This window comes from Oryzias latipes, chromosome 21 (assembly GCF_053564925.1).
Source record: "Oryzias latipes strain Hd-rR chromosome 21, Olatipes_Hd-rR_3.1".
NCBI lineage: Eukaryota > Metazoa > Chordata > Actinopteri > Beloniformes > Adrianichthyidae > Oryzias > Oryzias latipes.
The window spans coordinates 23,769,329-23,784,001 of NC_136257.1; the positions used below are offsets into that span (position 1 = coordinate 23,769,329).

The window sequence follows — 14,673 nt, forward strand, 5'->3', positions numbered from 1 at the left end:
CACTTTAAAGATGCATTAGCTCCACACTATGCAGCATTTGCATGTTCAGAGTTCAACAAATTGAAAGCTAATTAATTAGACAGAATTCTATTAAGAAACAAATCCCAGTCATCAATATAAACAAGCAAGGGTCAGCCATTGCTCAAATGCGAATTGGCTCCTGCGCCCCACAGACTACAGAATAGCACAATAGCACTACTGGAGCTCACAATAAACAGTTTGGCATGCCTATGTTCACCAGAGCATGAACCCATCAAAGCTGATAGATTTTACTTCCCTGGATAGAAAGCTGAGCTGTCGCTTGGACGTACAGATCCCTCTCTCACGGTCACTATTGAGGGAGACTTTTATTAAGAGACGGATACCGATTAATGTTGTAATTGCAATCATGCCTAGAGCTATTGTTCCTAAAATAAATCAGATCAATTGTGGTAAATTGTGCAGAGTGTCGCTGACATTCAATGCTACGTAATATGAATCAAAAATGGGAAATATCTAAAGGATTACCGTTCGTTTTTTTGTGCTCAGATCAACAAAAAAAGCACAATAGTAAACTTGCTTTAAGATATCCTCATCCTCCTTGTGCCAGCCCTCCACCCATTAAAGCAAATGCTTACAAGGGGAAAGTGGGCACACGGCCAAGCGACAGAAATACAAAACATTTATTATTCTGCTTATTTGCTACGTTTAACTCCCTCTTACAGGTTATGCACACACTGCTGAAGAAATCTGCCTCTGGCAAGTGCGAGCTCCCTTGATGAATTGCACTCCGCCAGCGCTGAACAGAAAGTATACCGGTCCACTTTGTATGAAGCGATTCCTGCAGCCCCTTGCTCATTTGAGTATGCAAGAAACAACATCATCCTGGTGGGAGTGTTCTGGGTTTCAAACACTTGGGGTCAACTATACAAGCAGATTCCACATGTGCAGCCTGTGGCCGCTGAAGTCTGGAATCTACCTCCCTCCTGGCTGGGTGACGTTGCATGTTCTATTTCCAGACTGAGGGTTGAAGTAAGGCTGCAGGGAGTGTAACACTGACCCACATGACCTGTGGCCTAGAAAAGCTGCCTGGAGCTCTGCTCGCAAAAGAAAGAAAACAAACTTCTCTCCTTTTCAAAAGCAAACAAAAACCTTTGCGCGGTGTGTGACTTTTCATGCTGAATGATTTGCATCCGTTTTATTCAGATCTTTTGACTTGTTGTCACTGCTCTCTGTAGAGCCGGTGTAGCCCGACGCCCGCTCCCTGAAGTCTCAACGGGGAAGTAAAAGGAGAACCCACAGAGGCAGCACTGCTTTGCTTTCAGGCCCAGTGTCTACAGGCCACATGTCTCCAGTCATCTGTCACTAGTTTACATACATACTATGACACTTTCTCTCTCTGTGGGAGCCCGTTGTCACCACTTGGCCGCCAGTGGAGGCTGACTGGGTGCTAGATGGGTCTCCCCCAGGTACCTCTTGGGAGTCACATTAGGCATAACTGACATGCTGACAGGAGCACACACTCGCAAAGGCAGAACACACACAGTACAGCGCCACAGACTCCCAGCACAGAGCTTACTTTGCATAAAGTGACACTTTTCTTCATTTTCCTGAAACGAATTTTGCCTGGTTAGTGTCGGACTATATGGTAGTTTGGAAACAAATGTTGACCCTTGTTTTCTGTGTAAATATGACTACATGCAGTCAGAATTTGGGACACAAATGAAAATGAATAAATCTACCATTCTTAGGTCTTACAGAAACTCTGCAACTCTAGTAATGCCACAAAAGATAGAATATCAACACTTCTGCCCTTAAAAAAAATCCTGAAAATATCATAGAAAAGCTACAAAAATGAGCTAGTTTTTGTCACTTTAGGGAAAAAAATTGTGTGGGCTTAGTGAGCTGGACACATCACAGCAACAACAGCTAACAGCAATGACATGTCTCTGTACTCTGCAGATATAATATTAATTACACGCTGGAATCAAACAGAACAAAAGCTTTTGTTCAACTTGTGTCACATGACAGGATGAGCGACAGCACAAACGGCTTGATTTCCTCTGCAAACTGGGAGTTTCAACTGCGGTTATCTCGTCAGCACAAGCTTTACTTTGTGCTGTTTCACCTGTTCTCCCTTGATGCTGAAAATGCAATGAAGCATGGGGGCTGACCAGTGTTACAGCTTTATAGCGCATGCAAAGTCAATGCAAATCCCTGAGGTGATTCCCTGATAATGAACACAAAGGAAATGTCAACCCTTGGCAAAGCAGAGCGATGATGCTGATCTCTGGAGCCTTTTGTTGCTTGCAACTTGTTTTTATTTTTCAATGCAAAATGTTAATTGTAATATTTGTAAAAAGAAATGTAAGGGCTATGTCAAATAGGTTGCGCATTTGCTAAGATTTTGAGGATTTTAAAAGTAAATTTGACTTATTTAAATAATTTATAAGTTTGTTTATTCAAATAACAAGCCTCCCTGATTCAAATCAGCACAGATCGCTGTGGACGTGTCAGAGCAGACGCCTGCTGCCTCAATACACCCTGACACCTTAAACCTCCATGACAGCAAGACACCCCTCCATCCTCTCCTTCCCTCCTTCTCACCCCTTCTCTCCCCACCAGCCGGCAAACCCTCGACCCGTCTTCCCTCGCTCCCAAAGCTCCCCCTGCTACCACCTGGCACCGGGCCAACCTGTCAGCCACCCGACGCCGGAGGACGAATGACTCGCCGAGAACTCGGAGAAACGCACAGACAGCTCACATCTCATCGGATCATCTCTGCAACTAATTGTCTCAAATTGATCTTTAAGACAATTAGCATGAGGTATGATAAATGAAAGGAAGACAAAATGTCTACAGCAAACTTCTGGATAGAAATGTGAAAGTTTGAACAAGCATAAATTCAAAAATGTGAGTTCTAACTGCAAAGCAGAGAAGTTCTGATGAAACGTCTACAGTCAATCAGGTGTCATTGTTTTCTTGGAGTTGTGATTTCTTAAAGGAAATGTCACTTCCAAAGGTTATGTCTGAGTTATAACATCGCAAACAAATAGAGTTTTATGATAAAATATAGTTTTCAAATATATTTTGTAGTTGCATACAGATTTCTTTCTATCTTCAGTGGCCTTGATTACATGATTAATAAGGCTGTTTCATGTGAAAAGACAAGAGGAGTTTCAATGCAGAGAGAACACTCATTTCTTTTATAGTCTTGTGAAATGCTCACTGCTTTTTTGTAATGTGAAACTGCAAAAGCACGTAGAAAAAAACGCCTTAAAAAAAACTAAAAAAAACTAAAAAGAAACACCTTGGATGAAGGACATGAAAAAACATCCTCACCAAGGTTATTCAATGATAAGCAACAGCACTCTGACAGATTTTACATTTTGTTAAGCCACACTCTTTGAGCGCTGGGGGCGCAGAGCCTTAAAGTGACAATAGATTATCTGGTTTAAAGAAATAAATTCAATGAAGTGAAGCCAATTCTTTCATGAGGACATGATGCTGTAATATAAACGGGATGCTGTCCTCCGGAGTAGTTGGCAACTCTCCCACTCAGTGTACGCCGCAGCATCCCGCAAATCTTTATATATATTGTATATTAATCTGCTGGAAACATTTTAAAGAGGTGTAAAAAAAAAAAAAAGCTGCAGAAGACTTTTGATAAAATAGAATCTCACATTTATACTCCAATAAATATTGATTGACAAAATAAAATCCTTTTGGTCAGTTGAAGAAGAACCTGGGGTTCTGCACGTCTAATTAAAATGTAAACAGTGTAATGAGAACATCAGCGATGTAGGCAAACGTCTCTCCGGCTGCCACAGGGGGTATGATAATTACAGCGGCAAACCTATGAATGCACATGAATATCCTACAAGTCCAGATTAAAAGCCTGACTGCTAAACCTAGTTTAGTACACCTGGGGATTGTCTATTCTAGCCAATCCCCAGCAGGCTCTTGTCTGAGTGCAAAGACCTCTTATGTGAAGGAGATGAAACAAAAGCACCACATATAAGTGCCGGAATTGAGAAGAAGAAGGAGTTTAAGACAACTAATGTTTTATCCTTTGTAAATATCATGCTGGACATGATTTAGTTCTGAATTAGACCAATTAGGAGAGTTTCATTTAAGGAACGGGACTTTCTAAAAAAAAACTTTTTTAAATAAGTAAAAATGGTTTAAAGATCAATTTTATAAACAAAGGTTTATCTAATCCATTCAGATTTGAACTGAAAAATAGCAAGACTTTTCGTTTGGATCGAGTTTTAGTAAGATAAAGAAACTTGAACATTATGAGGAAATGATACAGAAAGTCAAAGATAAACTATCGTATATACATATTTAAATGCAATATGTATATATCCAACAAGCCGGAATAGATCTTCTTTAAAACAAATGTTAAGTGTCTATAGTGGAACCAAATTATTCTGTGACTGGTTTGATTTTGTCATGATGAAGAAAATGTCTCATTGCTAAGATACGTGCAAGCTGGACAAGCAGCCAATGTTAGAAAGATGCATTGCAGAAAATGTCTTTGCCATATGCTGTCACTCAAGAAGAAAATAAAAACAACTTTGAGCAGACAGTCAGTGAGTCTAAATGAGATGGTAGGAGGTGGAGGAGGAAAGAAAAAAAAACGGGAGGATGTCAAGGATTCACGGTCCTTCATCTTTGCAGGAGAGCAAATGTGTCCCTCTGTATAGCCACAGACAGCTGGCTCCACCTTCTAATGCAGCCCAACTTAAATCACTGCAAGAATTGTCAGTGCAGAGGGAAGCACACAAAGATAACATAGCAAGCTGCCATGAGGGAAACAACTGAGATACAAGGGAGGGTGAGACAAACAGACAGAAACAAAGAGAGAAGCGGGAGGGGGGAACATGTTAAAAGACTGGACTTTTTCCTTCCTGTTTGCTTGAATCCGAGTCCTGTGGGGACTCCTTCGCTTTTTTTTCCATGAAAAATAGATGAGACACTGCTTAACATGTTTGCTTCACGATAACAATGCTACTCTGATCTTGTTTAATATAGTCAAGGGGTTCTTGTAGTTACAGTCAAAACAGATTCATGTTTAAAGATTAATATTTCATCCATTTACAAAAAGCTTTGCAGACATCTCAGGGGGTGTTTGCATAAAGTCCTCACAGTTTATGCTGTATACCAGCCATTAACCATTTGAAATTTAAGCATTAGTCTAAGGCATTGACTTATCTTTAGTAATTTTTTGTCAAAATTTTATGCTGCATTTTAAAGAAACGTCAAGCAATTATTTGATAGTATACATATAAATGCATTTCTGTAATTATTTGGAGTTCAAATGTTCCCTACAACACATTACGAAAATGCTACATCTTTTTAAAAAAGTAATACAAAAATGTGGAGCAGTGAGCACACACAAAAAATAAAAATAGTGCCATGTTGTAAAGCTGCTCTGAAACAAGAACAAAAAAAAGGTGTTTATTGTGAAAAATGACTTTGGCAGTTTAATATTTCAGGTAATCTATGTGACACTACCCAGTGGAAAAGAAATGTGTTATTGCCACTTTCAGCAAAAGAAGCCTTTATTTCCCACTATATATAAAAAAAGAAAGAAAGAAAAACTCAGGTTCTTTTATGATTTTGTGCACAGTGTACCAATTTATTATTTACTACTAGTCTTTTTAACATGCGCGACTCAAATTTAAGTAGAACAAACAAATGTCAACATTAGATGACAAATGCTGCTCAGAGATTTATACACAGTTCATATTGCTATCGCAGGTGCTATCAGAAATAAACAGGGCTGTCAGCTACTTTCCATTCACTGAGCCGAGGTGTCTGGGGTTAAGTAAGGATCTGCATGAGTCGCCTGACACACAGCAGGAGCTCACACGTGCTGCACATTCATGTGATGAATATGCTCACGGAACTCTTCATAATTATTTGGCATCATGGAAAAACAATTTGATGGCTACAAAATGATTTATCCTGTTATCCTGAATCGTTTAAAAAAGGTTGGCTTCCACTAGAGTTAAAAAATGCAACACAGAAATAAAATAAACATGCACTCTGACTTTTTTTAAATCCTCAAAATATGGCATAAGTAAAAAAAAATGTAATTAATTAATTGCTCAAATAAATCCCCATCATGCCTGTGCATCTCAAGTAGAATGAAGTGATCAAAATTACCCTAAAAAACAAACTCCATGCGTGTGTGAGGCAATAAATCAGGAAAATATTCAGATTTCACCAATAGAAAAAAAAAACATTACAAGCGAACACGCAAAAATACTGATCAGCGTGGTAATGTCCATTTTTGAGTGACGGACGCTTGGATGCTGTTATTTTTCAAGAGGAGCAAAAACACTTCAGCTCACCGCTGATGATGTTAATTTCCTCTCAGAGCAAAACATGCAAATGAAATGAACACAATTAAGTAAATTGTTGGACAGAAGTAGAATAGGTTCACAGAGGACAGAGTGTTTGCAGCAGAGAGGCAGCCCACTACTTGTTACTTCTCCTGACTGCGTCTGTTTACGTACAAATAATTGCCAGGAACAAGAACGACTGTTTTCCTGCTTTTGAACTAATTTGTTAGTATTTATGTGATCATCTTTTATGTATAAGCAACGACTGAACATCTGCATTCAGTGTTTGACATAAATACTGTTATTATAACAAAAAAATACAATATAAGTTGCATTTTTTCTGACAATAATCTTTCAAAATTCATAATTCAAAACCAAGAGAGACGTATGTGCTACTTTTGGCAAATGATACCTTAAGCAACATCCTTTCCACACATACTGAAGGTAATTTTTCAAGTCACTGCAAAAGAAATTGTGAAGAATTTGGAGTTAACTGAGCCCCCCTCATTCAGTTAAGGGTTCGATTCCCACTCCTGACAGACTTAGTGTCTTTCAACACAACTGATATTCCCACATTAATCTGAATTGTAGTAAGTCTGCAAATCTTTACATAAAACTCTTAGTAAATGTTATTGTTAATATTTGCAATTTTACCCATAAGTGCACTCTTTAAAAAAAATTGTAATATTTATGGCCAATATGTAAACAAAGTTAAACCGCAACAGTTATGCATGCAAAACAATGAAAAAGGTTCAAGTAAATAAAAAAGAAATAAAGAAAATCGGACAAAAAACAAAAAGAAAATGTGACTTTAACTACTTCCACTTTTTTAACTCATGTCATTTACATAAAATTAAACACACTTTGCAACAGATGCATCTTTCTGTGATCAATTAATGATCACTTTAGAAAATGAAACATGCATGCACAAAACAAGAAAATAAAAAGCTGCAAAAAAAGTGTTTTGGTTCAAAATGTGACAAATACATGAAGATAGGTAGAAGTTAAACAAGAGCCTACCATAAATACTGGTGCTAGTGATCATGTCTTCGAGCCTAAAAACAGAGGGGAAGAAAAAAAGCAGCAGAATCGGAATTTTCACGAGGAGGAATTCCAAAGGTTGCTTCTCATTACAGCCACTTCTGTCTTCAGCGATTCATAACTTTGAACAAAAAAAAAAGAGAGACGCACATCTCATTTCCTTCTTCCTCCTGAAGATCATCGAGAATTATTTAGACGGAATAAAAAAAATCGGAGCTTGCATGTCAGGTTGAAATAGATGGAATTAAATGAAAAGCTGTGGACGGAGGCGCGGAAAGCCATAAAGGGAACGACAGGAGCCTGTCTGTCACTTCTTGCGCCAGTTGGAGTGAATAGGAAGCATGTGAGAGGCTGTTGATGACATAAAACACACATTCTTCAAGCCGCCCATTAGAGGAAGAGGCAAAACGAGCGCGGTGCCCCCTCCCTTTATTTTCTTAATAGATTACTTGTCAACAGCTGCCCCCAGTCTGTGCGCAAACACGAGCCCGTGCGCACGCTCACCTCTGCTTTGCACTTCGGGTTAGTTTAGCTGCAAGTTTATCCAGAATGACATGCAAAAACTTCTCGTTACGGGAAAGTTGCGGGGCAGACCGGATCCAGCCGTTCGTAACGCTTCCTCCTCAGGCTGCGGTCACATCAGACTGGATTAAGAAAGTCGGTCTGATTTTTCCACGCGTGAATTTACTGCGTGACAAGTGGGAAAAGACGCAGCAGAGAGTAGCCGTGCGCAAACAGACGACGAACAGCGCTGCGGCTGCGTGATGCGCGCTGGACTGTCTCGCGCGAGCGTTTCCACCGTCCTTCTTTCATTCCTCGCATCACTGATAGACAGATTGGGGCTTACCTGTGTAGGTGACAGGGCAGCGACAGGGCTTATAGCGGCATCGATCCGGCCAGAGCGGAGCTGAACGGCCTGCTGTGGTCAAGCGTGGCTGCTCGCGATTTGAAACCAATCCAAGTAAGTGAGCGGAAGACTGACCACAGCCTCTGCCATGTTGGAATTCCAAACCTTGGACAGCTGCTCCGCCGACTGAAGGCAGCACGCTGCTCACTGCGCATGTTCTCTCTGGCTAGAGCCAAATTCAAAGCCAGCCTTTCCTACTGAGCAGCGCGTAACCTCACTGGAAACTCTGCGCTTTTAGCTATTTGACGCATTAAAGCTATAATCCTTCTGTCTGAGCGCGCTTTTACTTTCATTCTCCTCCAAAACAGCTTTATCCCTAAAAGCAGAAGTCTATTTATGTGCACCTCAAGTTGGTGTTTTGCCAAATATGGTTACGTGTACCTCTGGGGTTCCTTGATGGCACTCTGGAACTGTGATTCCTCAACATTTTATTGATGATTTTCTAAACGCCTTTTAAGTCTCCATACATATACCTACAAAAAAAAAAAAAACTATTGAGCTGCTTTTGTATTGGTCACCTTTAACACAATAGCACATAAAATAAAATTTTACACGTGTGGAGACAATTTTCTATTTTTTTAGAAAGATTCGTTTCCACTGGAGAACCAAGCAAAGTGCCTTTAGATTTCTTTTTTTTTCACCCATAAAATAACACTATTTTGGCAAATTAATTAAAAAATAAATACATTTTGGCATGACTTTTTCAGGCATTGTTTTATATACTTGTTAGGTGCTGCAACCATTATGTCAGTTTAGAACTTGAACGATGGAGCCATAATTTCATTATTATCTTTATCTACACCACAATAAAATCAGGTCATTATATTATTAAAATGGATACTTATGTTCAAACAGCATAAGAGAAACAAAGATGTTGTTATAAATCTTAAAATGTAAAGCTGCTGGGGCAGGTTAAAGTTTTTTTTTTAAAGGTTTGAATCATGAGTCCATATCTTCTGAAACTCCAACTATCAGGCTTGTTAACTCTGCTGATAGCTATTTGCATGGATCACACTTTGAACCAAGTTACCAATTTTTAACAAACGATGTCTCACGGTTATAGATTTTATGGACAAAGTCCTCTCTCATAGTTTAGATTCTGACTCACCTCCTGTTGACTGCAGCTTTTAGCCTACCAGGTGGCTGCTTCTCTCAAACATATTCACTTCCTTCATAGTTTACAGTTTTAATGAATTCTGTTTCACTGCAGAAAAACTTTGCAGCTTTTCTTTTTGTTTATGGTTTTTAAAAAGAGTGTTTGCAACATTTGCAGATACGTTCTCAGCTGTTTGCCCACCATTTCCAGGAAGAAAGCCCACTCACCACTTAGCAGAGAAAACCTTACAAGTGTGTTGGAGTCAGATTACCGGATGCATGAAAAAAGGAACTCTTTACTTGTGTAGTTCATTTAAAACAAGCATTGTCTGAGCAAATTATTGTAAAGGCAACAAATATAACTCCAGTATTATAAGCTATAATCTAATATTAATAGTTTACCATGTTTAATGAACCACAAAACATTACTTGTAAAGCTACATTCACACTGGCGTCAGCAAGTTCAAGTGACCAAAAGGTCTAAACACGCCTAAATGCACGTTTCAGGCTTGCGCTTTCATAACCCTCACGTTCACGTGTTGCTACACAAGTTTCGACGACCGATTTTGGGCTCTAAACGCGCGGCCATTCAATGGGCGTTAAAAGTTCATCCAGTTGAACTTTGAACAATCAGGGACTCTGATTTGGTAGTGACATATGTATGGTGTCCCTTTTCTTTTGCAGAAGTGACAACCATTTGAAAACTGATAATAAAGGTGAAATTCATAATTTTAGTTTGTGCCCAGCCAGGATTATGACTCTATGTCTTTCATTTATCGGAATAGAACTGTGAGAAAAGGTTTAGAGCAAGATTTGTGAGATTTGCACCACTTTGACATTTCACACAGTCTCTTCCAACTGTAGGTACATGCTCTAGTATTGGATAGTGACAGTCCAGTGTGAACAACGTCGTGGAGAGGCTCTTAAAAAAGCAGTACATTTTGACTGCACGCCACCATAAAATGATTAGCTGGCATCCATTCCTGGGTATTTGACATTTCTTTTAAAAGCTCAGAAGGAAACTTTCTACTTTTGTCCATAGCTGTGAAACCTCACTGAATGTCATCAGCTATAAAAACCCACTGCGATCATCTTTTGAGTTATTGTAAAAGCGTTCCCAGTAGTCTTTTAATTATGACTATGTCGTTTTTAGCCCAAATCGAAAAACTTTTCGTTATAGGACAATTTCTGCAGAGCTGCAGTGGTTCGTTAGAAATTCACTTCTGAGTTGTGAGCGGGACCACTGGCGTGGAGCAACCCCATCCCTTTTCCCGTCCCCATTGCTGAGGGCTCAGAGCAGGGAGCTTGTGGCCTGTATTCTACGTCACAAATACCTTTATTTTCGTCTGCTCCTGATACACAATAATTTGAATAAAGAAATACACACAAATGCAAATTTTAGCCTAATTTACTTAACATATGACCTCTATCACCAGAAGGTTAGTTGCAGGCGTTGGGGCGTCGGCACCAAAAACCACACTTTACACTAACCCTACTCATGGATTCCACTTTTAGAGGTTTCTTCACTGCATCAGGCTAATTCCAACTGCATGAAATCTGAAATCACAAGGCTGTGATGAAAAAAAGACACTAGGTTTGATAAACCTCAGCTGCATTCACAGCTTTTGTGTTGTCACCATCAGCAAACCATGCGGAGAATTTTGTCATTAAGACAAATAACAGAAAAACAGGCTGCATCAGTTTTGCTGCGGCGCATTTGAGGATGCCATTACTCATCAAATAATTTTCAGACCATAATGGAGGACCATATCGTTCATGATTCAACCAGAATTGAATGTCCGAGCTTATGCGGGAACTGCAGTCGGGGAAAATCTGTTTGGCTTGTGGAGGTCATGGGGAAAACAGCAGTGGTGCATTTCCAGGTGTAGCTGTGGCCATTGTCTTTTCCTCATATGGGCATGTTCAGTCTGTGCCTTTGTCCTTGTGTCAGCAGGCAGGACATTCTAAATTATTTTGCTCAGCTGCCTCCCTGAACTCTTGCTACAGAACATCAATACACACATCACACAGACAGCCGGGCACACAGACCACAGCTCCTGAGCAGCTCACACTTCAAACCTGCAGACAAAACACTGAGGGAAAGAAAATTATATATAAAAAAATAAAAGTCTGTTATCAGTTTGTGTGATGATCTTTCCATTTAAATCTCCATAAATACACTAGTCCTGCACTTTCAAAAAAAAAAAAAGAATCAAACAAAAATCCAGATTTCTCCAGCCTGTCACGCTCCCATAGACAACCAGTGAAAACTGCCTGGAATGAGGTTAGGGGTCTACTGTACTTAGCATGTGACTGGCTTTTTTTAACCTTCTGCCTACAGACGCTTGTGTCATGTGTGATCACTTCAAAGATGTTGCTGGGTATATATTTTCTCTGCTATAAAACACTGACTGTGGAAAAAAACAGCCTCATGTGGAAGAGCAAGAAATAAAAAATCTCATGGCTGCTGTTAACTGAATGAGCGCAAAAGATAACTGAGTGAGTGTATTCATGAACTGAGTGAGCGAAACTTACAACTGCGCAAGTGCAAGGCTAACCGAGTGACCATGAATTTTACAACTGCACGGTTGCAATCCGTGCTCCTGCGCGCTAGCTCATTTAGCAAACAGTGTTCAACATGTGTATGTGTGCTTAAAAAATGCTAACAATGGAGCAGCATCTCACCCTTGTAGTATAAAATGAATCTTCGTTTTACTGCTTAATTTTCTTTTGTACCTCTAGTTAATTTAAGACAAGTATTTTCTGAGATTAAATTTTCTCAATTCTGGACCCATTCTAACTGCTTTTTATTTTAATCCATCTGAAATCCCTTAATCACTGAATAACTGATCTTGTGAGATGGTTTTTCAAATGAGAAAGACCCGCTATACTTGGACATAGGTTAACGTTTTAATCCACGTTCCATCCACCGTTTTCTTTCTATTAAAGCCTCTAAAACAAATCCAGGCCTCGAGGGACGGTGTCCTACACGTTTTCCAACCAACCTGCCATTGAAGCCCCTTATTGGCTATACACACCTGATTAAGGTAATCGGCAGCAAATCAGGTAGGGTTTCTGGAAAACCAGCAGGACATCGGCCCTTCGAGGCCTGGATTTGGGGACCCCTGCTCTAAAAAATGAAAGTCCCGTCCTGCTGCCTCGGCGGAGTTGACAAATTTCAGCCAATTAGATCAACCAGAATGGTTACCGCCCCCAAGTGACAAACACACCCCCTGAAAACAGCTCGCAAACCGAGCTAGCATGCAGGAGCGCAATGTCCGAGCTTTAAGGCCTGTTCACACCGGGAGGAATTTCGCCGGCGATTTTCGCCGACGTTTAACGCCTCGTGACTAAACAAAGGGCACCAATGAGAGTGTGCACACCGACGCGAAAAAACGCCACGCGTCAAAGCGTCAAAAAAAAAACGCCTCGGGTTCATTTTTTTTTTTCGATGCGTCGCGTCGAAATCTACTCGACCAATGAGAATGGCGCTTTTGCCCACGTGTCTGGAGCTTCTGAAGTTACAGTAAAACACAACTTGGGGGCGCTCAAACACAAAACTGTCTTGCTGAGCACGCATACCAGCGAAGAAGATAGACGCCAAGTAGCGTCTACACTGCCGCGAAGAAATAATGACGGACATTCTAAAATATCCCCGAACTGAGCACCAGTTGGAGCAACTGGTGCTTGAAATATTCATGTTTTCTTTGTTTGAATCTGACAATCGCGTAAATACTTGCTCTCTTCTTCTGAGTGAAAAGTGACTTTAAGAAGCGTAAAGTTGCGCAGCGCCACCTTGTGTACAGGAGAATTTCTGTTTACATTAAGCGCCATCTAACGTCAGGGAATGAAATTGCATGTTCGCTCGGCTCATCGTCAGCGAAAATCGCCTGGGTGTGAACACAAAAAACGTGGCGAAAAACGCTGGCGAATAACGCCTGGCGAATATTCGTCCCGGTGTGTACGGGCCTTTACGCTCTTTCTGTTCCTAAAAACAGTCGCTCAGTTAGGATTGCAACCGTGCAGTTGTAAAATTCATGGTCACTCGGTCAGCATTGTGCCTGCAAAGTTGTAAGGTTCGCTCACTCAGTTCACTAATACACTCGCTCAATTATCTTTGCACTCGTTCAATTAATGGCAACCATGAAACGCCATAGTTTACACTATAGATCAGGACTTGTCATTAATTTGGTATATTAAAAAAATCAGATTTTTACAGTTTTTAAAATCTATAATAATAAAATAATTTTTTCAAACTTTCACATTTTCAAAAATTCTATGTAGTCTCGTTGGTTTTGATTTGTAGATTTTGAAGGAGTGACATGTTTTGCTGAGAGGCTGAACCCCAAATTTTAAACATTTAAAGTCTCTGGTTTTTCATCAGTAACAGAGATCTTTATGTGAACACTCACCAAATCCAATAAAGCACTTTTCTACAAGAATGTTAGCTTTTATGGTGACAAATATACGCAAACAGTAATTTACAGACTTGATTTTGCACAATATTCTATAATGTGCATCCAGGTTCTTGTACAGGTCCCGGCTACAGTCCAAATAGGGATAAGCATGAAGTGAATCGAGCCCACAGGAGGATAAGCTACTAAATCTTGCAATAAAAGCAATGTGATTTACAATAAACTCCACAAGGCTGACAGTGCCACAGCTGAGGGCATAAACACTCCTTTCAGTGGCGCTCCTCACTTCTGTGTGCCGTGAACTACAATCACACATGCATGCTGTTCAGCGTCTGACTTTGATAAATCACCAGGAAGTCCCACTGTTGGCTTAAAACTAGAACTTGTACAGTTGCAATTCTGCATTTGTCCTCCCTAATGTGTATGAAAGTGGTTATAGCCGTAATCTGTCAGTGATTGATTCGTTTGCGGACGAGCTTCCTTTCTCCTCTGCTGGCTTGTTTGACCAGAGAGCTGTGTACCAACAGAAAGATGGCCTTTTTAAGGAACAAATCCACTTATATTTATTTGTGTGTATACACACTAAAATATTGGATGGCCACAAGTTTAAGTAGAGAATTGCATCTATTTTAGCTGGGTCCATTCACTGCTGAATAAAAAAAAAAACAGACATGTAGGCCTTGGAAAGAGTTGCTTTGGGAATACATTTTATTTAAAGCTGTGGTTTGTGTTTGAAAAGCAGGAAAAGATTCACACATATCCACCCGAACAACAATCACCACCCATGCCAGGATTTAAAGTCAGAATATAACAGATATGCATATAGCCATGTAAACATATTTATTTTTTACATGACTCAAGAGGCTGAAAAAGCAATTTAAAA

General features: G+C 40.0%; 1 protein-coding gene across 2 annotated transcripts in view; it reads right to left on the bottom strand.

Annotated features, from left to right (window-relative positions):
* Positions 1-8,444, bottom strand: part of fign (fidgetin) — a 30,762-nt gene extending 22,318 nt beyond the window's left edge. The window contains exons 1-2 of one of the 2 annotated variants that reach the window (XM_004081733.5): positions 8,221-8,444; positions 7,353-7,387 (exon numbers count right to left, since the gene is read on the bottom strand). In XM_004081733.5, coding sequence (XP_004081781.1) covers positions 7,353-7,377 — 25 coding nt within the window. In that variant the 5' untranslated portion in view covers positions 7,378-7,387; positions 8,221-8,444. The remainder of the gene's footprint in view (positions 1-7,352; positions 7,388-8,220) is intronic. The other variant, XM_011489739.4, reaches the window with a different exon arrangement.
* Positions 8,445-14,673: the final 6,229 nt, after the last annotated feature.